This window comes from Fusarium coffeatum (genome assembly GCF_003316985.1).
Source record: "Fusarium coffeatum strain FIESC_28 chromosome Unknown BRIP53273_contig_130, whole genome shotgun sequence".
Taxonomy (NCBI): Eukaryota; Fungi; Ascomycota; class Sordariomycetes; order Hypocreales; family Nectriaceae; genus Fusarium; species Fusarium coffeatum.
This window is the reverse complement of record NW_022157923.1, coordinates 139,387-161,447: the sequence shown is the minus strand read 5'-3', so window position 1 is coordinate 161,447 and position 22,061 is coordinate 139,387. Positions and strand designations below refer to the sequence as shown.

General features: G+C 47.7%; 11 protein-coding genes across 11 annotated transcripts; 6 read left to right on the top strand and 5 right to left on the bottom strand.

The window, feature by feature from the left end:
- Positions 1–427: 427 nt before the first annotated feature.
- On the top strand, positions 428–1,291 carry FIESC28_06033 (uncharacterized protein; the record flags this gene model as incomplete). Its single annotated transcript, XM_031160178.1, has 1 exon — positions 428–1,291. One exon carries the CDS (start codon positions 428–430, stop codon positions 1,289–1,291), a length of 864 nt encoding a protein of 287 aa, XP_031015825.1.
- Positions 1,292–1,392: 101 nt separating this feature from the next.
- On the bottom strand, positions 1,393–2,347 carry FIESC28_06032 (uncharacterized protein; the record flags this gene model as incomplete). The annotated part of the gene is made up of 2 exons (XM_031160177.1): positions 1,393–2,056; positions 2,106–2,347. The coding sequence occupies 2 exons, from the start codon at positions 2,345–2,347 to the stop codon at positions 1,393–1,395; spliced, it is 906 nt and encodes a 301-aa protein (XP_031015824.1).
- A 266-nt stretch (positions 2,348–2,613) lies between these two features.
- Positions 2,614–3,556, bottom strand: FIESC28_06031 (uncharacterized protein; the record flags this gene model as incomplete). The annotated part of the gene is made up of 2 exons (XM_031160176.1): positions 2,614–3,332; positions 3,382–3,556. 2 exons carry the CDS (start codon positions 3,554–3,556, stop codon positions 2,614–2,616), a joined length of 894 nt encoding a protein of 297 aa, XP_031015823.1.
- Positions 3,557–5,245: 1,689 nt separating this feature from the next.
- FIESC28_06030 (uncharacterized protein) lies at positions 5,246–6,322 on the bottom strand (the record flags this gene model as incomplete). The annotated part of the gene is made up of 2 exons (XM_031160175.1): positions 5,246–6,166; positions 6,206–6,322. The coding sequence occupies 2 exons, from the start codon at positions 6,320–6,322 to the stop codon at positions 5,246–5,248; spliced, it is 1,038 nt and encodes a 345-aa protein (XP_031015822.1).
- Positions 6,323–7,402: 1,080 nt separating this feature from the next.
- Positions 7,403–9,061, top strand: FIESC28_06029 (uncharacterized protein; the record flags this gene model as incomplete). Its single annotated transcript, XM_031160174.1, has 2 exons — positions 7,403–7,992; positions 8,038–9,061. 2 exons carry the CDS (start codon positions 7,403–7,405, stop codon positions 9,059–9,061), a joined length of 1,614 nt encoding a protein of 537 aa, XP_031015821.1.
- A 640-nt stretch (positions 9,062–9,701) lies between these two features.
- FIESC28_06028 (uncharacterized protein) lies at positions 9,702–11,204 on the top strand (the record flags this gene model as incomplete). The annotated part of the gene is made up of 1 exon (XM_031160173.1): positions 9,702–11,204. The coding sequence occupies one exon, from the start codon at positions 9,702–9,704 to the stop codon at positions 11,202–11,204; it is 1,503 nt and encodes a 500-aa protein (XP_031015820.1).
- Positions 11,205–12,360: 1,156 nt separating this feature from the next.
- FIESC28_06027 (uncharacterized protein) lies at positions 12,361–14,040 on the bottom strand (the record flags this gene model as incomplete). Its single annotated transcript, XM_031160172.1, has 1 exon — positions 12,361–14,040. One exon carries the CDS (start codon positions 14,038–14,040, stop codon positions 12,361–12,363), a length of 1,680 nt encoding a protein of 559 aa, XP_031015819.1.
- A 1,393-nt stretch (positions 14,041–15,433) lies between these two features.
- FIESC28_06026 (uncharacterized protein) lies at positions 15,434–16,090 on the bottom strand (the record flags this gene model as incomplete). Its single annotated transcript, XM_031160171.1, has 1 exon — positions 15,434–16,090. The coding sequence occupies one exon, from the start codon at positions 16,088–16,090 to the stop codon at positions 15,434–15,436; it is 657 nt and encodes a 218-aa protein (XP_031015818.1).
- A 521-nt stretch (positions 16,091–16,611) lies between these two features.
- FIESC28_06025 (uncharacterized protein) lies at positions 16,612–17,442 on the top strand (the record flags this gene model as incomplete). The annotated part of the gene is made up of 1 exon (XM_031160170.1): positions 16,612–17,442. The coding sequence occupies one exon, from the start codon at positions 16,612–16,614 to the stop codon at positions 17,440–17,442; it is 831 nt and encodes a 276-aa protein (XP_031015817.1).
- A 684-nt stretch (positions 17,443–18,126) lies between these two features.
- FIESC28_06024 (uncharacterized protein) lies at positions 18,127–20,247 on the top strand (the record flags this gene model as incomplete). Its single annotated transcript, XM_031160169.1, has 1 exon — positions 18,127–20,247. One exon carries the CDS (start codon positions 18,127–18,129, stop codon positions 20,245–20,247), a length of 2,121 nt encoding a protein of 706 aa, XP_031015816.1.
- A 751-nt stretch (positions 20,248–20,998) lies between these two features.
- FIESC28_06023 (uncharacterized protein) lies at positions 20,999–21,998 on the top strand (the record flags this gene model as incomplete). The annotated part of the gene is made up of 2 exons (XM_031160168.1): positions 20,999–21,597; positions 21,647–21,998. The coding sequence occupies 2 exons, from the start codon at positions 20,999–21,001 to the stop codon at positions 21,996–21,998; spliced, it is 951 nt and encodes a 316-aa protein (XP_031015815.1).
- Between the last annotated feature and the right edge of the window lie 63 nt (positions 21,999–22,061).

Sequence of the window (22,061 nt, the reverse complement as noted above, 5' to 3'; positions counted from 1 at the left end):
CGGAACTTTTCAACAGTTGAACCACAGTTGCGGTGCCTTAGGGGTCCAAACGTTGAGTGATCTGTATCAAGGGTTGAGTTGTGATCATTCGTGTTCGTGTTGTAACAAGTACTTCCACAGCCAACCACAAAGAAAGATGCCAACATTCCGATTGACAAGCTGTATCAGCAAGAAAGAAATATTGGTTATAGTGAGAAGATATGGTAGTGCTAATGATACTGAAATAGTGATTAATTAAATAAGAGTTCTGGCTTTGTAGAGGAACAGGTTCAACTCGTCCTCTTACATCTGGGGTTATCGATAAGATCAAATTTCCTATCAAAGTTAGCGCCGCCGACCACTGAAGCTCCTCCACCAAATCCATGCCACCTCACCTTTAGTGCTACATCCAGACACTTACAGACACCACGATATCACCACATTCACAATGGCCGCCGCGCCAGACCCTCTCTCGTCGTCAATGGCGGGTCTTAATGTATCCGCTCCATACCTCTCCTCCGACTCATCATCTGTCGACGACGATGCTCCTCTCCCATTCCCTGAAGCTCTCCCTCGCGCCGACTTTCTCGCTGAAGACTTTCAACCTGCCGCTTATCTATCTGCTTTACCACATCGTCACCAAACACTTGAGGATTTGAGATCCGACCTACGCGACAGGAGTGCTGCTATAAGCTCTGAGCTTCTGGAGCTTGTCAATTCAAACTACACAGCGTTTTTGTCTCTGGGTAGCGAATTACGAGGCGGCGACGACAAGGTTGAGGATGTCAAAGTTTCTCTGCTAGGATTTCGAAGAGCTATTGAAGAAGTCAAAACCAAGGTGACGGAGCGCAAGGAAGAGACGAATAATCTCAATGGAGAGCTTCGTGGTGTACGATCAGCTATTGAGAAAGGTCGAAAGATGATGGAGCTATCCGAAAGACTCACATCTTTGGAAGACCGACTCTCTTTGGGAAGTCTACCAGCTGACAACGAATGGGACGAAGAAAGTGAAGATGAAGATGAGGACGAAGATAACTACGGAAGTTCGCCAGCCAAATTACTCGCTTCAGCTCAGGAATGCAGTAGAATCACCAAGCTCTTCGAAGCTTTGGATCCCGATACACCATATGTTATCAAGATGGAGGAGCGTTTGACACGTTGCCGAAACACATTACTTCTAGACTTGGGCAATGCGCTGAAAGAAGCCAAGAAGGCAGGCGTCAAAGGTCAAGACAGAGTTCTTAAGTGTCTGGCGATATATAGAGTGCTGGATGCACAATCAGAGGCCGTAAAGGCTCTCCGAGGTGGCTAAAGATTTCACTGCAAATAAATCCTAATGATACCCACGACCGCTCCCACAAAGTCTATTCGTTAATATGACATATGATACAATTATACAAGTTCAAGCTTTTTTTACATGATGCTCGACAAAGCCTCGGGGGTAATCTTCTCCTCAGCATCCTTAAGGTTTCCGTTCAAACTAATACCGGGTCCATGTGTCGTGCTTAGAATAACCTCGTGGACTTCCTTGTGCACCTCCTCTGAAATCTCGGCACACTCTGCCTTGACCTTGGCCAGCAACACCTTGATGTTGTTCTTAAGCTGGTCAGGCGAGTAACCCAATTGTCCAATGGCCATGCGGATAACGCCCTGTCTCTCACGGTAATCGGCAGCACCGGCAGAGTCTCGCATCGACTTGACGACATCAGGAACGATAGTTCGCATACGCTTGCTGGGCATGAGACCCTTGGGACCGAGGATCTTTCCCAGACCGGCCTTGTTCATGGCAGCCTCGCTGGCTTCGTGGCAGATGAGTCGGTCGAAGTTAATCTTTTCTTGTTTGATGGCTTCGAAGAGGGTCTCTTGGCCGACGGCTACGGCACCGGCTGCGGTGGCTTCACGGGCGATCTCGCTGCCTTCGGGGCAGATGACGGCGATTTGCCAGTCGCTCTGGACGGGGTGGGGTAGACGGACGCTGTTCTTGATGACGGGTCCGTTACGGGCGGTCTTGAGGTTGATGTGTACCTCGTACTTGATCGAAGCGGGGGGTTCGCCAACCTCGACGGCTCGGAGGATTCTATTCATGTTAGTATCTCAATGCTTTACCCCTCTAGCTCCCCACTAACCTCATAGCCTCACATAACGAGTACTGAGGAAACTCCCTCTTGTTTAGATTATGTCTCTTAAAGTCCTTAGGAAGGGCCTTCTTCTTCTTGGTCGTCTTTCTGATTCGAACCACCGAAGCATTTCGAACTTGTTGGGCCGCTGCCGGAGCGAGGAACTTTGGTATCGAGGGAATTGCCGGTCGAGGAGTCTGGAGGAGGGACAGCCTGGCCATGGAGGCCAAGCAACGGTCGATTGGCGCCATTATGTGTGGAATTGAGAGCTTTGGCGGACCGGCCCTTGATCGTGATATTGAAAGCGGCGCAAAAAGTCGAGGTTGCACCACCAAAGAATCTTAGTGCGCCTGAATAGTCAGGTGTCAACGCTTATCGATAAGCTTCCACTTAAAGCACTAATACGTCGATTATAGGCATTACTCTTCACTTCTACGCATGAACAATTGATCAAGAGATTTAATTGCTTCCTACAATAATCAACTACATAAATCTTCTATCCAAAAGTTCGCTCCCTCTAATCGACACAAACAAGCATGTCCTTGAGCTTACCAAGGACAACCTTCTGTCGAGCAGCATCAGCTGTAGTCTTATCGGCAGCATCTCCAACGCTAACAGAAACATAGCAGCCACTCTTAAGAGCAATCTCAGTCTCGGTAGGAAGACGGTCCTCGCCACACCACTCAGTATCACGGTCCGACAACAAGCCAGTGTTAATACGGGTCAGCACCCACTGAAACTTGGACGCATCAGTGCATTTGCCCTCAACCTTGGGAAAGTTGACGTTGAGGTAGACATCCTTGGGCAGGTAGGGCTTTCCAGAGTCGACGACCTTCTTGACGAGGGTGGTAGCGAGTTCGGCGTAGACGAGACTGCGCTGGGGAACGGGCTTGGCGTCAAAAGCAGTGTTGCCGCCTGAAGCTCCGGAAAAGGCAATTGCAGGGATGCCTTCTTCTTTGGCAGCGTAACAAGCTGCGCCAACGGTACCAGAGAAAGGAACCTGAAGCCAGAGGTTTGTACCAACGTTGGGACCAGCGACAGCAAGTTCAGGAGCCTCGCCATCCCACAGCTGGGGACCAAAGGTGTCGATACCGTACTTCATAGCAGTGACGGGGAAAGAGTTGACCCAGTTGAGATCAGGTCGATTAGGGGCAGAACCGACAGGACCGCTGTTGGCGGGACAGCTGTCGTACTGACAAGCAGTCTTGCGATCCTTGGGACTCTCGTCTCTAGAGCCTGAATAATGTTAGACGCGATCGCTATTATCGGCTGCACAGTCACTTACTGCTGCCAGACTTGTTCTCAGCAGGGGCAGAAAGAACAACATCGTAGCCCGCGTTGTTCAAAGCGTCATTGAAGGTACGGACATACGACTCAGCCCAGCCATCATCATTGGATTGCACGATCCTCACAGCCTGAACGGCAAGGGGCAGAATAGCGATAGAAACGAAGGACTTCATGATGAGCGAGAGCGAGAGTGAGGGTGACAACAAACAAAAACTAGATTTTGCGAAAGGCCTCCTGAAACTATATAAACCTTTCGCATAAACTCACCCAGACCAATATCTGATCCATCTAATCACCACGGTCCAATACAACCTCGTGAGCCGATAATTGACCCTAGACGCAACCAACCAATCAGCGTTCATAAGTCTGTCCTCAGCAGGCTCGCATGAAAGTTTGAAACCCCCAGGTCACCAGGCCCACGTGCACGATCAGCAGAGCTAATCAGCGCCTGCACAAGACAATCGTGATGGTTCATCATTTCCACGTTGGCATCTCAATGGTGAATGATCCCTGGGGAAATGATGCGAGGTTAATGCAGGCACGGGCGACGATATTGCGTTTGTGCAATTTGAGAAAACGGCCCGAGCCGAAGTCTTGATTTAAGTTTCTGTTTAAAAGACTCGGTCGCTATTTTGGGGGAGATGCTGATTTATGGCCGGGGATGTGATCTTGAGCTGCCGTAATCGGTTCAAAGACCGGCGCCGTGCCGGACGAAAGTGGGGAAGTTCCGGTATCTCGCGGAAAGTATCTTTGGACGAGTAAAGGACCTACCTCTTCTGTATTTTGCATCTTGATGTTGATTTGCATGTGAAATGCAGATGTTTGGTTGCAAATAGCAGCATTGTTCTTTTGAGCGTCTAAGCAACGCGTCGAATGAAGACATGCCATATCTCATCCGCCCGCTGCCAAGATACTGGTTGAGAGTATGCTAACTCCAAGTTTCTTCGGAACTATCCATTTATTGATGTAGGACTCCACGATCTTTTGTATTAAGCTAGTAACAGGATGAAAAATACTGAGCCTCTGCTAGAATCACTATTTCGGTTCTTTCATCCCCTCGTGGCTTGCCGACATCAAGAGGTCATTTCTTGCTGCTCATGCTGGGTCTTCACATGCTTCTTGAGCCGGGGCAGTCTTGAAACGCCATGCCTCTCATTGAAGTCAAAATTGGCAGTTCCGATATGAGAGGAAAGTACAGACAATCGAGGAAGCGCTCGTTAGATAAGTGTCGCTCCCGGTTCCATTCGTTATAGGAGATTGCTTGTGCTTCGATTGATCGCCCGTGTATAGCAACTGCGGAAGGCGTCTTTCGTCCTTTGCAAGAACACAGAACTCATACAACGTCAGCTAGAAGTGTCCCTTTTGCCGTTGTGCATCTGAAAAAAGATGATACACACGTTGGACAAGTGTGGTAGAACTAATCAACTCCTGTTCCAGGTAGCAAACTGATATCTGTCGTCCTATGATTGCCCAATATCCGTTCACATCGTCGTAAATGTTGTATAGCTAGTCGATACCACAGGCTATGAAATGCCCCTCAAAATGGCGAAATTGTGTAAATTGAGACCATGAACATTTTACCAAAACTATTGAACGGGTCAGCAACGCCATTCCGGTTTCTTCCAGTTGTAGGAACTCACATATTCAATTCAGACGCCTTTAGTGCAGGAAATATGAGAAAAGGAGATGCATTTTGTCGAGGCGAGACTCGATAGTCCACTTATTCGTCAAAAGAGTCGTAGAATGAGAGCGGCTTGATCTCATAGCTGATGCTCTTACGGGGGCGCAATCTTTTGCCAGACTTTCTTCCACTGTCGTTCTTGCGCGTCTTGCCCGCCCCTAACTCAGACACAATGGGGTCATCAGTCGCCCTTTTCCTTAGAGGTAGGACTTGTGGATGCTGTGATACGGGGGCTCAGGTCAGCCACCAATTCGAGGGCGTGGCCTGTCGTAGGGCCATTCCAAATCGCCAGATCGTCAGAGATAGTCTCCAGGTGCCAACTTACGAGGGTCGATCTCTCGGCGTTGTTTCTGCTCTCATTGATCACCGTCTGAGAGAGGAATTCGAGTTCAGGGGAAGCAGTTCTCTCACAGGATGGCTGTACAGGTAGAGTAGTCGGGATTTCGATGCCATCGATGTTGTCTCCCATAGCCTTCTGCCGCTCAGCCTCCCGATACTCTTGAAGTTCCTTTTGTGCTTTTAGAAGGTCATCTCTTAGAAGGTATATCTCCAAATCTTTCCTCTTGGACTCTGTGGTCTCTTTCTGCAATTCCTCCAAGACTCTGTCATTATCCTCTAGGCGTCGTTGGAGGAACTTTATCAGTCGATTCGCGGCATCTTTCTCCTGCTTGACATCCACATACTTTTGCTCTAGTCGGGTGAAAAGGGCGTCTTTGGCATCTTTCTCTTGCTTTGTATCCCCATATTGTCGCTGTAATTGGGTAATAAGAGCGTCTTGGTTATCTTTCTCTTGCTTGATATCGTGATATTTCTGCTCCAGCTGTGTAAGGGTATCATGAGTAGGTCGGGCGATTGCAGCAGAAGCTTTCTTCGCAAGTTTCTTTGTCGATGTGCTTTTTCCAGCAGGTTTCTTCGTATCGTTCTCCCGCTTGGGAAGAATATTGCGTTTGACGCGTCTTCGAGGGAGGCCCTGAGTAGCTGTTTGTCCTTCCCCACCACGAAGGTTTGCTTTTCCTGCCCCTGGGGTTTCTGTGGTTTGTTTCAACACACGAAATCTGGCAAGCGTGTACTTGTCTTCTCTCTCTATGTCGACGATATTCTCCTAAAAGTTTGCAATCGGTCGTTCAATAAAGGGGAGTACCTTGCTTGCAGCGAGCGGGAGTTCCCAGATCAAATCTTCAATCAGATTCGAGATGGCTGCGCAAATACGCTGATCACAAAGGCCATTACGTTGCAGTTGAACGAGCTTCTCCTCCATCATTGATGGGTGCTCTCGTTGGGTGTGAAGTGACGGTCGTGATGTTTTGTTTGTTTACTGAGAATCGCGTTTCGCAGAGGAAGCAATAATAATAGCTGCCTAAATCGCGAGGCCGCGTTGCTGCCTACTCCCACTACTTTTAATCATCTAAACTGCTTTAGGTAGCTACCTATCTTAACATAAGGTAGGACTCCCCTTCTCTAAATAATTGTTTGTTTAGGTTAGATTCCTAGGTATAAAACGAGTGTTTAGTATGCACGTTAGAATTTCTGTAAAAGGTGCCTTTTTATAAATACAAGTGAATGGTAAACTACCTAACTTTATTAACCAAATATTAAGAGCATAGAGATCTTGCCAAGTTGATAGTGTTTTATTATCTTTCTATACTTGATAAACATCTTCTCCTGTAATAATCTACTGGATTTGTTTAGTATTTGACGTCTTGCAGATGCTGCCAACCTCTATACAGTCTAATCTGAGTTAAGAAGTTTAGGGTAACTAAAGGTCCAAAACCCAGGTCAGGGAATCCTTTCTAGCCTCAGTAGTGTTCGGTATCAACTCCCAGACTGTAAGTACCAAGACTTATTTGAAAGGACATATTTGATCTGTCTCCATTAATGATAGACCCATTTACCTCGGTCGTTCGTGTAAGTCATGGCAGTGCAACAGCCCCATCGACGTCAAAGCTGAGTTCCTGCCCTAAACTCTTTTAAGCTTCATGCTGCGCTACCCTTGCATCGTCATACCAGGGTCTCAACACCAAGCCAATCATCTCGAACGCAGCATGAAGCCTATTACAGCAAGGTCAATATCGCCTCGATGAACCGAGCCTTACTGCGGAATTGTATACTGGCAATTTAATGGGGCTCTGAAGATGTCAAGCTCTAGTATAAGGTTGACACAGCCTTGGATTTGGTCAAGATGCCAGGCGAAGGCATGATGCTGGCTTATATGGATACCCACTGCGGAATCTGTGTAAGTTGTGCTCGTCGATCGTGTTGGCATCATAGTTGGAATTGCTCTATATAAGAAGCATGATATCCTGTTTTGACTGAGTCTTGTTCGACATCATCAGTCATCATGGCTTCCCTCACTCTTCTTACAACCGCTCTCTTTGCGGCTTCATCACTCGCGCTCCCTCAAGCAACAACCCCCGAGAACCAGAACCCAACAGTCACCATCGATAATGGCGTTGTGATCGGTACTACAACTTCCATTCCGGACTACGAGACCATCGTCGAACAGTTCCTCGGCATCCCCTTTGGTGCAAACCCCATCCGCTTCAGCGCCCCAGAACCAGCCAAGCCATGGGACACTCCCTACGATGCCTCCCGCTACCAGCCATCCTGTTTCATGCAGTTCAACTATCCAGAGGCGAAGCGTAATAGGACTATCAAAACTTTTGCTACACCTGGGCCGCCTGCTGGAACCAGTGAAGATTGTTTAAACCTCAACATCTATGCGCCTGCTGGTTCAAATGCTGGTTCAAAGCCTGTTGCTTTTTGGATTCATGGTGGTAGCTTTCTTCATGGATCTGGGTCTCTGCCTTACTACGATGGATCCAAGATGGCGGGACATGAAGATATTATTGTCGTTACGATCAACTACCGAACCAATATCTTTGGCTTTCCTACGACTTATGATCTACCAGAAGGAGAATGGAATGTCGGGTAAGTAATCATTAAGCAATAATAGACCATCGCTAATGCCGACAGCTTCCTTGATCAGCGACTAGCCCTACAATGGGTCCAAGACAACATCGCCGCCTTCGGAGGAGATCCCAAGAAAGTCACCATCTTTGGAGAAAGTGCCGGCGCAGGAAGCGTTGACGACCTCATCACCGCTCCTCCCAAACCTCTCCCTTTCCGAGCAGCTATTCTTCAGTCTGGTACTGCCAATACCAACGTCACACCCAGTGGCGCCTGGGAGCACGCTACCAAGTTGGCTAAATGCGACAAGGGCAAATTCGATGAAGTGCTCGAGTGCATGCGCATTGTTCCCGCTACCAAACTGAAGGATATCATCGAGAGAGCTGCGCTTGACTTCAAACCCATTAGCGACAAAGGAGTAACCCTCGCAAACTTCCCTCGCGATATCAGACTCCAGTCCAGAAAATACAACAAAATCATGGCACGAGTCCCTGTTATGCTAGGCTCAACTGCTGATGAAGCACGACTGGAAGACTTCATGAACATTACGATCGAACAAGCTCTCAGTGCTTGGCTGCCAAATATCACCACCAAACAAGCCGATTTACTCAAGATGTACTATCCCATTGGTGGTCCCGGTATAAGCAACGAGTTTGACCAAGTCGTCAGAATCGCGACCGAACTCGGTATGCAATGTCCAATTCGATATACCGCAGAGGACTTTCATAGCACGGGTATCAACACATGGCGATTCATGTACAATGCCAGTTTCCCGAACACAGATATCTTCAATGGCAGTGGTGCTTATCACTCTTCTGAGATTCCAACTCTTTTTGGTACCTATCCCGAAGAAGGGTCAACTGAGTTCCAGGGCAAGTTGAGCAGGGCGATGCAGAGGGCTTGGGGACAGTTCATCAGGGATCCCCAGAGCGGCCCTGGCTGGGGTCAGATTCCTCATGTTGGTGTCTTTGGTGGGGGAGTGAGTCCCGAAAAGACAGGGAAGGTCTTTGAGGTTTTCAATTCGACTCTTACAGAGAAGAGATGCATCGCATTCAAGGATCTGTTGTTAAAGGGAAAGACTGAGGAGTAATTGGCTGTTGGAGAACGGAGAAGTGCTTTACCTCTTTAAGGATAATTAAGATATTGTATTTTCATATGTAGCAATTTGAACGTTACTTTGTCTTATATATATGGTGGGACATGGGTTGAAGGAACAAGATCTCGCTATCTAACCAGCTTTCTCTCACCACCACTGACGTCTGGATCTAAATGACTATAACACTAGGATATGTTAGATACGTATCTCTCTATTTCCTTTTGGGGCTCTTTTATAGCTCCCCTGCACATAAACTTACAGGGGTCTAATGGCAAGCTCAAGAGGCTTCATTGAAGACTGCCTACAACCTCCTCTCTTACAACTCTCCAACCCATTTCCAGGATTCTTTTTGTTAAAAAATATCGCTCGTTCGGACTGTTTTTCATTATGGGAGTGAATTGCCAAGATCCATATAAGGCCTAGTAGTTCTGCTGTTAATTAAATCACAGTCTAAACCCTGTCACGATGGATCCCATCGTACGTCTAGATCTGGAAGATCCATCATAAGAACTGTTGGTTGTGTTCACGATACCCTGTGAGTCACGCCGCCCTAAATTTACCTATTTAATTGCGAAAATCTCATTGAATGAATTCATCATCTTCCCTTAATTCTATTATCTTTTTTTTGAACAAAATGAAGCGGCCTGACCACGGACAACTTCCACGAGAGCTGGAAAAGGCCATCCAAGGTGATGGCGTCCCCAGTCTTCTCGACAGCAGTAATGCTCAAGCGGCACTGATCCGAGGAATTCGCTTGCACTACGACTTCGCCATGAGTGAACCAGTTAAACGCCTTGCCTCCTCAATGCCTAAAGTTGCAAGAGCCCGCAACGCTCGCCGCATCATGAGCGATGATATACCGGAACGCATGGCAGCAGAAGAGCAGCCATATTGTATTTGGCACCCCGACATCGCAACTGAGGAAACCTACCGCTCACTAGCTTCTAAACACCCTGATATGAAATATCAAGTTGGTCGTGCCTGTGCTGCTGCAGGCTACCATTCTCTTTGGAAAGAACTCGATCTACTACCCGAAGTTACTCATGCTGAAGAGGCACGGGAGAGTGGAACAGATGGCGGCAAACTTATCTATGAAGAGATTATGGAGTTTAAATATCGCTACGCTATTATGGACGACTGCAATCGGACTATCGAGCTATGGGATTACAAATGCCCAGCGTATCTAAACGGTGATACCGAAGTGCGATGGAAATTGGCAGCGAGGAAGGGTATCGGAAGCTGGGTGCCTGACCTCCAACCTTGTATCGAAGAGGACAAACATATTGGCCTCAAGGATGAGGACGTTGAGGAACAACACAGCATACTCACCCAAGACGAGGTGGAACTTCTTTATAGTCCTTTACCTGAGGATTTGCCAACTGTCAAGAAAACATTGTTGATACAGATGGCTGCCCACGATGGGAACGTCGATCGCTATGCTCGGCTTATGAATTCTGGAAGGACCTTGACAGAACTGGATCAGGACTGCATTATCCGTGGTATCTTACATCACACCATGTTTGCTCGTTGGTGGGCAAGCCAGATCAAGAACAACACCCTATATGCCCGGGCTTCTCCAACATGGGAGTTCCAACAAGCAATATTGGCTCGTCGCATTATGCTCAACGACTTGCAGCTATTGGAGGAAAAGGATATCTGGGAAAGGAAGCCCTCCATCATCTGGTGGCCCTTGAAGCCAGACGACAACTATCTTTACGAGCTTGTCGAAAGACACCCTGAGATGAAGAAAGAGATCGCAGCTGCAGCGATTGCCTGCGACTATGTTGGTATATATAAAAAGTGCAACCCAGAACCAAGTTATGACCTCTGGATTGTCGCCTCTGAAATCTCTCGCAACCCATGGTTCCGCGAGGATCAAGAGAGGCGTGGAAGAGAGAAGGATGTCGAAGTTGAGTATGGCGGGCGGGACGATGTTGCGTACGCTGAATTAGCCAAGACGATGGAGGCGACGATAATCGATGAGTTCGATGAGCATAAAACATGTCGAGACGGTATCCAGAAACGCACGATACCTAGAAGAGAAGATTGGGAGCAGATCTTTGATACAAATCTCGTACAGCGCAAGGTCTGGGACGGGATTGGGAAAGTATCGCAAGATGATCGTTTTGTACGTTAGTAGGGTACCCATTCAGCTTTCAAGCGCAGCGTCTTTATCACCTCTTTAGCAATATAGAAACACAATGAAAGATAATTTTGTTATAAAGTCGTTCTATTTGCTCACGAGACCACCAGCTTGGATAAAGTCTTGTCATATATCGGTTAAACCGAGAACACGTTAGTATGCCAACGCTTGTCCCACATCCGCATCCGGAACAATGAAACCAAGTGCGACGTTTGCCATGCTTCATCTGGCGAAAGATAGGCGAAGGGAGGGAACTTTTTGTGTTTCCTCGCCGACGATCGAACGTGTCATAAGGGCGGTATGTTTATTGGTATAAGAGGTTGGTGCCATCCAGTTAAGCTTGTCCATCAAGGTTTATTCACACATCTTTACATTTATACCATCATACTCATAGAATCATTACACGCCGAATATCAATTAATTGAGGAAACGATTCTGCAACGAAAGATCGAAAATTCTTGTTCTTTTCTGTTGATACTGTCTAAGACACCGCAAACGGCGCAATGCTCTTCACAATTATCCTCTTCGCATCCCTAGCCCTCGCAAAAATCACCAAAAACCGGCATACAGAACCAGCATCCATAGTAAACAAATTCCCATGGTCTTCCATGTCTGAAGAAACAGGTATCGATCCAGTCATGTACCTAAAACCCATCGCCAAAAGCACCCCCGAGACACTCGCCTGCACAACAGTAAGTACCCTCAAAAAAGACCCCTTCACTATCCGAAAAGCATATTACTAACAGCAAGCAGAAACCAGGCCCAGATAGAGTCGCTTGTCCAGCTGCTATAGCAGGCTGGTACGACCTCGTCGACGAAAATCGAAAGATTAAAATTGAAGGAGGACAATGTCGTTCTGTAACGGATGGGACGTGTCGAACCGTTGCATGTGCTCCGAGGGGTGATATCGTGGTTTCGCTAGAGGAAGTAACGGGATATATGTGGAAGCCTGTATCCTCACGATGTGTATTCGGTGGGACGGGAGGAATATGGCAGAATAAGGGATCTACGTTGGTCATTGAGATGGGATACGAGAAGGAGTAAATAAATCAGGTTCTATTCGTGCTAGTCTATGTGGTATTTGCCTATCCTTGCGCCAGAGGTATCTCAAAACAGTGTTTTCCAAATCATCGCTCGTAATCCTTTTTGTTCATGCTGCGGTGGCGCTCACGGCGCCGGTGATGGTAGGTGGTGCGCCGGGAACTTCATCGCTGGGATCAAGTTCGCCCTTCATCTCCTCTTCACCCTCTTCGACCTTCTTCTCGGTGGTCTTCTTGTCTCCAGAGTCGCCAAGGCCAATGATGTCGATCCATCGCCAGAAATCGACGGGGTTGTTGCCGCTTGTGTCGAAGATGGCTTGATCATCGTTGATGCCATCCTTGCAATCATCGCCCTTTTCTTCGTTGAACTTCTCCAGCTTGTCGAAGGATGTTCCATCGACTAGATCGCTGACAAATGTACGGCCGACCGGCACACCGTTCTGGCGAAGCATTTGGAGTTGGGCGCGGAGGTTGAGACGAAGTGCTCGCTCGGGCTGCTCTGCTTTGAAGATCTTCTGAGTCAACCAGGGAAACAAAATTCCAAAGTCAGACTGGTTCAGATGGGCAGAGTTGATGACGTAGAAGAAGTTTGGCTCCGACATCTTGATTCCGCTGGGTCGCTCGAAGAGTTGAGGCTCTACAACCTTGACAGTAGGATCGGGACTCAGGATGCGAGCCTTGAGGTTGAGATGATCTCTCCATTTGAAGAAGTGCTCCGATTCAACAGCCAAGATAGCCTTTCCACCAGGGGCAGTGGCCTTATCGGCATAGACAGGGAGAGGCAGCTCGAATAGAGGCTTTGAGTTGGGAGCCATCAAGGGCATGCACCACATGTCGAGTAGCATAGTAAGCGTCTTCTCAGTGATCTGCTCTCGAATCTCGCTGCCCTCAGTAGGAGCAAAGATGGGCTTCTCCATAGCAGCGACTTCGGGAACACCGGCATAGTATGTGCTCTTGAGGAACTGCGTAACAGTAGCAGCTCCAAAACTGTGTCCAGCAAAGATAATGCTACCAGGCTCATGGATGCTGCATCGACCAACAAATGGGTCAAGACTAGGCGTAGAACGGTTCAAGTTGGTTAATGTGTCACCGCGGTCAACACCCAGCATGGCCTGATGAATAAGACCAAGCTCCCAGCATCGAATTCGAAGTTGAGCTTCACGGGCTTCGTATACTTCGGGACTGACATCATGTGAAATCTTCTCGTAAGGGACCTGAATTCGGCTGGTGGATGTGATTGTTCCGTTCTGGTTCTCGGGCACGCGGATGAAACTGGCAACGGCACTGCCCTCGCGGTGCTCAGGGCAGATGACGACAATACCATGAGACGCAAGAGAGCCCGCGATGTAAGAGTACGAGTTTCGGCATCCTCCAAGACCATGGGAAAAGATCATTGTAGGCCATCGCTTATTCTCGGTATCCGATTCAAGGAGCGTCGCATTCTTATGGGCAGGAATCGTAGTATAGTGAAGATGTCGCGGAAGAAAGGAGAGAAACTCAGCCAGCATAGGCCCAATGCCCAGGAACTTGGTATAGGCGACCAAATGCTGTCTCTGAGGGTTCGGCAACCAGCTAATGCGCTTCTCGTTTGATTCGGGGACAGCTGGGTAGAACATGCGATACTGAACGGTATGGATCTTGTCGGAACCCTCGGGGGCAACGCTGGGTGATTTGAGTTCGGAAACGGGGATTTCAACGTCGACGGTACCGACTTTGTAGGGGCCTGTATATTCAGGGAAGGCCGGGATAGGACTTAGGCGTGAGAGGTAAGACATTTTGGAAGCGTTCATGATGAACGAGGTGCGCATCGACGTATTTACTGTTGCAAGGATATATGGTGGAAGTAGAGTACAAAAATTCAAAGGGGTGACCAAATATTGTAGGTGTCGCGTCGCTTATATACGAAGACAAATTTGACACCAAATATCCGACGGCGATTATTTTGGCAACTGTTCAAACAGTGGCTGATTTTGTTCCGCGCGAACAAATGATGAATGTTTTGGAAATGCTGGTGACGTTTATGCTGACGCTAAGATAATTGGTTCCTTTTTTCACATGCAAAAACGACGTCAACCAGGGGTTGAACAAATTAATTAAACTGAAGGAATAATAAAAGGAACAAACATGAAAGAGAGATAAACATGAAGGAGAATAAAATGTCAGGGGCAAGTCACGCGACAAAGATGTAGAATTGATGCAACTATTCCCCTTCCGTGACCGAAGGTAAACTTTTGTCTTGTGCACGATTACCTGTTGCGACTGGCCTAACAAGAGGAAAAAAATGATCGTCATGACGTTATCATCTTGACCAAAGCCACAAGAGGAAACGCCACGAAGAATAAGCCGAGGCTTGGGGGAAGAAAAAGTCCGGAGATTCCGAAGAAGATGGATTTGTTCCTTTTACTTCCTTGGCATTTCTATTCTAGGATTTTGACGAGCGTTGACGTCGTTGTATGCAGCCCACAAGTTAAATGATCGTCAGGTTCAACTTCTCTTTCTCGGCCGAGTCGATCATATACGTCCGTGGAAAGACAGTAATAAGGTATCGTTGTATGTTCATTTCAATGCAGTCGTGTCGTCTGGTCGTTAAACCTTTTCTGTTCTTCTGGTAATCATATCCAAACTCCGTCGGATCTTCTTAGACCCTTTCCTAACCGGTCCTGGTCCTCCATTCATACCAACATTCCCATCTCCCCGTCCATCATTCTGCTTCTGCTTCTCCCTCCAAGGCCTACAATCTGGGCAATATCCATGCCCACACTCAAAATAATCCCATCGCCAAGGTTTGACGTCTTGCTTGCATACATGTCCCTCATTAGGACCCTTCTTGCACTTGCAGCAAGTCCATCCTTTGACCATGCACTCGATATACAAGCATCCGGGCTTCCCGCAGTGTCGTGGTGATCTGATAACTGTAAAGTTGATGCTTCCGCAGGGACATTCGGAGCTGTTTTTTATTTCTGAGAGGGTTGTGCAGGCGATGTAGCGACGTTTTTCTTCGTGGCCGCAGATGTATCCGATCCATTCGCAGGTACACATTTTGTTATCATGTTTGCATTGTGTTGTAGTTGAAGTGTAGTAGGTATTTTAAGGGAAATCCTTAGTCCCCCATTTTCTAAATGACATCCATCTATGTATACAGTGATGGATCAGTGACACAGGCCAGGGCAGTGATCAACAGCCTCAAGCCAGTTCCTTGGATTTGGGCCGCGTCATGCTCCGTTTCTCTACCTTTGCATCACGCTCCATGTACGTCTCCACAGACTTTCCAAACGACCACTCAAACACATCCTCCCCTTTCATCTGAAATCCGTATTTCTCATATATCGGTCTTCCCTTTGGTGTAGCCTCAAGAAAACACGGCAGACCCTCGGCGTCCGCACGTTCTACACCCCAGCGAATAAGTAGACTGGCTGCTCCTTTACCCTGCCACTCCTTGTGAACACAGATAACTTCAAGATGGTAGTGAGGCCGATCGCTCATAAATCTGCGATGGCCTTCTGTCATGGTACCGAAAAATTCAACGGCTAGATCTCCGTCGGCGGGCCAGACTTCGGCTGGTGGGACGTCTTGGATCGGCGCTCCGGGGAGATTCCACTTTGCCAATGCGACTACTTGTTCGTCTTTTGACTCTGGGGATGTTTTGTGGGTGACGACGTTGACTTTGCAGTTGGGGTTTGCCATGTCCTCTGCGAAGCTTTTGAGGAAGAATTGATCGGATGCTTCTTTGTTTGCGCAGAAGACACGGCTTCCGATGATGGTGTCACCAAAGGCTGAGTAGTAGACCTTGCCCATGCCGGGTATGTCTTGTGGGACAGCTGGCCGAATTTGAAGAGGCATTGCGATGGATGTCAGTGACAGTGAGATATCAGTGAGATATCAGTGAGAGAGTAGAGAATATTTGTGGTCAATTGTAGATGGCATGATTCACGAAAACTTATCCTCTTGAGCGCTATTTCTGAGACAGCGACGGTTTAATGCAACTCCACAGGCGAGTCCCAAGTGGGAAGCTGGTCGAGCTACCCTTGTCGATCATTTTGTGACAGATTCAACGGGTCACTGAGTAAACAAGTGAGGGTATCGTGAGTGAATCTTTAGAGACAATATTGTAGGTGGAATAATTACAGTACGGAACTTGGCGTCTGTAAGCCACGGTTTGTTGTTTGACAAATGGTATTTCATTGTTCTCTGCTAACCTTCCTATATCGTAGCGGCTGAATTTGAGCCCCGCGCGCCCTTTCCATCAAAAGCAACACCTGAGTATTGACATGTGGATTCAAGAGTATGACTCTTCAGAAGACTCACTTATAAATAGTCTGAGATTCATTGCTAGGAGACAATCTCTTAACCATCTGATCAGAATGCGACGTGGAATATTCACAATGACCAACAATCTCGCCCAACAGCTCAAGGCTCTTCACAAGCCATCATCACCCATCATCTTCCCAAATGTATGGGATGTAGCTTCATTCAATACAGTCACTTCTCTCAATACAGCAACCTCCAAGCCTGTCAAAGCTCTTGCGACAGCTTCTTGGGCTGTTGCTGCTACATACGGCGTCAAAGATGAAGAGCTCACCCTCGAGCAGAACCTCGAGGCAATTGCCAAAATTGGTCCTCTCGCCAAAGCGGCCGGTATTCCTCTGTCCGCTGATCTACAAGATGGTTATGGTTCACAGCTTGTATCCGTTATTCAACGAGCCGTTGCAGCAGGCGTTGTAGGCGCCAACATTGAAGATGTGCACCCAGAGAACAACACCTTTTATCCAATCACCGAACAAGTGCAACGCCTAAAAAGGATTCTTTCAACCGCCGCAGAAGCAGGCTGTCCAGATTTTGTCATCAACGCCCGCTGCGACATGTTCCATATCGACACAGGTCTCTCAGAGGCACAAGTCATGGAAGAAGCCATCACACGTGGCAAGGCATATCTCGACGCGGGTGCTACAACCGTGTTTTACTGGGGCGGTTCAGGACGGGGGCTGAGAGATGCTTGGGTCGAGACTTTGGTCAAGGAGTTAGATGGGAAGGTCGCTGTCAAGCTGGCGCATAAGACTCAAGATGCGCTGTCGACTAAGGACTTGGCGAATATTGGTGTTGCGAGGATTAGTGTTGGGCCGAGCTTGTTTTTATTGGCGCAGGATGCTGCGAAGCAGGCAGCAGAGAGGATTTTGGCTGGAGAGAATTTGTAGGCAGTTGCCTATTCACGATGATAGTAGCAATCTGTAAATACTACTGTGAAAGTCCTACAGTAGCTGAAGATCTCGTGAAGATCTTTCGTATTCTTGTGGGACAAACTTCCCGATGACTCTTCCGGCCTTTGTATCTCCAGGCTCACAATCCTCCACGATCCAATCATCAGTGCGAGCGCGCTAATGATTACTGCGCTCTGAGGCCACTTTCTCACTGAGGCAGTGCTAAGCTTAGCTGCCTGTATCCGAGACTAAGCCCTATGGGTCCCTTGCGAGCTGCCTGGATCTAGATCCGTCAATGGGCAGTGCAAGTGCAGCCTGAACATGCCGTCAGGATTGCTGCATATGGTCGCCGAAGGATTGAATGAACCTATCAGAATGATATTTCTGGCTTGAAATTACTATGCAGTTTATCACTGCTTACTATGATGATCTGGTGGGTCAGGCATTGCCGTGTGAGTAATATGCCGTACTCCTGCCTGGAGGCCTTCCATGGTGAGATGAGGATTATATAGAGGTAGCACAGGTCCAACAGCTGTCATTCATATCATTATCATCTCTCATAACTCTCTATCTCATACCCATCAAGACTTTCTTCATCCTAATTTCTTTCCTTTGATATCTTACACTCTCACTTGGTCTGCACAAGACACTGTGGATCTGCCTATCATGACTATCGACAACATGGATTCAAACAAGAGCACCAGCGGCGATGAGTCCGCCGTTGTCGTAACTCCCGCAGACACTGAACCTCAAAAAGAGGAAACCACAACAGAGACAAAGCTTGAGTCTTCATCACAAGACTCAAAGGAGGAGTCCAAGACCGAAGAGTCCAAGTCTGAAGAGGACAAGGACAAGACAGAAGACGAAGAAAAGAAGGAGAAAATCATGGTCGGCCTCGTCACAGACAAGAAAGACCTCTACGCAAAATACGACAAGCACGGCGATCGTTCATGGACAGATAAATACCCCGACGATCTCGAAGAAGCAGCAGAGAACGAGGAGACTCAAAAATACGCAGTCATCATCCGAAAGGTGAAGCCAAAGGAGGCTGACTCCAACAAACCTCTTGTCATCGACAGTATCATCGTTCAATCTCCTTACCTCAAGCGTGTATTGGGCAAGGTCTTTGATGATTATCCTGGTATCGTCACTGATGTCACTCGCCTCAAGTTCTCGGCTCCCTTCCACTGCTTTGTGCATCGCTGGGAAAGACTCACTGCTGCCAAGGAGGATGAGAAGTGGGATGAGATCACCCGTGAGCATGTTGCCCTTTTGCATAAGATTTTGGAGGAGGAGTTGGGTGAGATCATCCAGCTCAGACAGGATTACTACAAGAACCGTGCTGTTGCTTTTGAGCATGTATGGGCGTTGTTTGCTCCTGGATGTACCGTCTGGGGTTCTTCCAGAGGCAAACCTGTCGCTGCTCGCTTCGAATATGGAAACTATGTCAAGACGCGTTGTGGTATGGTCTACAGCCTGAACTGTAAGGGCATCGATTGGGACGGAAAGGGCATGGGCTGGGTTGATGTCCCCATGCAGATTGGAGATTTCATCGGCACAGTACCCTTCTCTACTCTTTCTTGTTACCCTCTCGAGTACCATCCCAAGCCTGAGGCCGCGCGACAGCTGCTCATCGAGCGCGGTCGCAAGTTTCAGAGTCTTGCGGGATACTACTACAAGGCGTACAGTGGCACTGCTACGTGGTATGTCACGGCTGAAAAGTCCCGCCAGGAGACGGTCAACTCACGCGTTGTCGTCGATGGAGCAAACTGGGAGAAGATGAACCCTGAGCATCTGATCTACATGAATTATCTCGGCCATGACGATAAGGACTCGGACAAGGATGCGGATAGCGATGATGAGGACAACAACGATGACTACGACATTTACGCCGACTCTGATGCTGGAAAGCCAGAGGTCGACCCCGAGAACCGTATCAAGTTGACAGAAGAGGAGCTTCTAATGGCATCGCCCATTGTTCGAGGTTACGCTCTCAAGAATAAGCGATGGATGGAATTCTTCATCGACGACGTAACAGACGTCAAGTTCAACGACAAGGCCTTCGACTCACTCGTGCTCCCTGAGGATCAGAAGGAGCTTATCCTCGCTTATGCCCAGAGTCAGGTCAAGTTCAAGGATGTCTTTGACGATGTTATCTCTGGTAAGGGCAAGGGTATCATCATGCTTTTGTCCGGTGGTCCCGGTATCGGTAAGACTCTCACTGCAGAGTCTGTCGCCGAGGAGATGAAGGTTCCTCTGTATATCATGAGCGCTGGTGATTTGGGTGCTGATGCGTACGATATTGAGGAGAACTTGACTCGCATTCTCGAAATGGTGGCTAACTGGAATGCTGTCCTCCTTCTCGATGAATGCGATGTCTTCCTCGAGGCTCGATCAGCTCATGATATCCAGCGCAACCGCATCGTATCCATTTTCCTCCGTACACTGGAATACTACGAGGGAATTCTCTTCCTCACGACCAACCGCGTCAAGGACATGGACCAAGCATTCCAAAGCCGAATCCACATGTCACTCGAGTATCCTCCCCTCGACGCCACAGCTCGGGAGTCTGTCTGGCGAGGATTCCTCAGCCGTGCTGTTACTGTGCATGCTACCGCGGATGGTGATGCTGCGCATACCATCACAGACGAGGAGATCAAGAAGCTTGCTGGACTTGATCTGAATGGTCGACAGATTAAGAATGTGCTCAAGACGGCGAATCTGTTGGCTTGTTCTAAGGAGGAGAAGGTATCATTTAAGCATTTGAGAACTGTTCTGCGGGTTGAGGGACATTCTTTGTAAGGCGTTTGGATTGAGATTTGATAGCATATTAGGTAGAGAGACATCTACCTATTAGGTAAGAAGAGAAATACTTTGACTAAGATTAGGTAAAATGATAAATGTTTATGGCTGCCTCTTCTAATGCGTACCTGCTCATGTGTACCTAATGACAACCACTTTCCGTATTAAAAGTCCACAATGTAATAAAAAAGGAAAGAATATCCATTCCTAACTCGGCGACTGCCCAGATCTGCTATATACCTATTCTCGGATGCAGATCATAGGCACGGAACCCACTTCAACCCAACAACATACAAGTCTAACATTGCGCTTCTACTATATCAGCTATCAATATCATCAAAGCTTCATCCCGTAGTAGGTCATCATGGATCCATCAGGGCGCCAAAGTAAAGTTGCCTAAGTGCTGACCTAAACTTAGGTATAAGATCACCAAGCTATTTCGTCTCTTATGTTCTCGGACCCATTCACCAGAATCGGTCGCCGGGGACCCAAGAGACGAAATAATTTGATCACCTCATGCAGATTTAGACTAGTTGTTAATTTACTTTATTTGTGTAGCCCGAGCCTTGGAGAATAATTCTTTTGACGCCCTATCTTGAGTACCAACCAAGCATTGGCTCATTGCGGCTGAATATATCGTGCTAAACTGCTACGTAAACATGACCCCGCCTCGGCTCAACACCAGCTTATAAATCAACCTCTTCCTCTATTCAAGGAAACAACCAAACTTGACTCACTCAGCAACATTAAAATGGCCGACTTCCAACCCAAAAGCATTCTTATCTTTGGTGCAACAGGCACTATTGGCCGGTACATCACCAAGGCCATAGTAAATGCCCAGCCGGCGTTCGATCATGTCACTATCTTCACCTCCGAAGACACAGTTTCCAAGAAACAGGATTTCATTCAGGAGCTGAAATCAAAGGCTGTGAATATTATCACAGGTGATGTCAACAATGAAGAAGACGTTAAGAAAGCATACAAGGGCATCGACACCGTCGTTAGTGCCGTGGGAAGAAACGTCATCGAAACGCAAATCAAGCTATTCAAGCTCGCATCCGAATCAGACTCGGTGAAATGGTTCTTCCCTTCTGAATATGGAACGGATGTTGAGTATGGACCTCAGAGTGCTGATGAGAAGCCGCATCAGTTGAAGCTCAAAGTGAGGAAGTATATCCGGGAGAATGCCAATGGACTCAAGTATACTTTTGTGGTTACTGGGCCGTACATTGATATGTACTTTACCTTCAACCCTGATATTCCTGAGGCTGGTGGTTTTGATTATGAGGGAAAGAAAGCTGTTTTGATTGATACTGGAGAGGGAAAGATTGGATTTACGACTATGCCAGAGTAAGTTTTATACATCACTTGATAACGGAGGAGAACTGACAACTTGCAGTGTTGGAAAAGCTGTAGTAGCAGCCCTTCATCATCCCTCTGAGTCATTTAACAAAGCTTTGAAAGTACAATCCTTCGTCGTCACCCCAAGGGACATTTTGAAAGAGCTGGAGAAGCAGACAGGAGGTGATTCATGGACTGTTGAAACCTACAGTCTTGATGAGTTGAGAGAGGCAGAGAAGAAGGGATGGGCCGAAGGAAACTCCAATGCTACTTTGTATACGCTGCGTCGTATCTGGTCTGAGGGTGGGACTCTTTATGAAAAGACGGACAATGAGACGATTGGGCTGAAGGATGAGGACCTTGAGACTCTGAGGGATGCGGTCCATAGACGACTGACGACTGGCTATTGATAGATTATCAATTCTGTGATGGCGTTGAGATGCCATCTCGGTCGTTTAAATCAATATATAGAT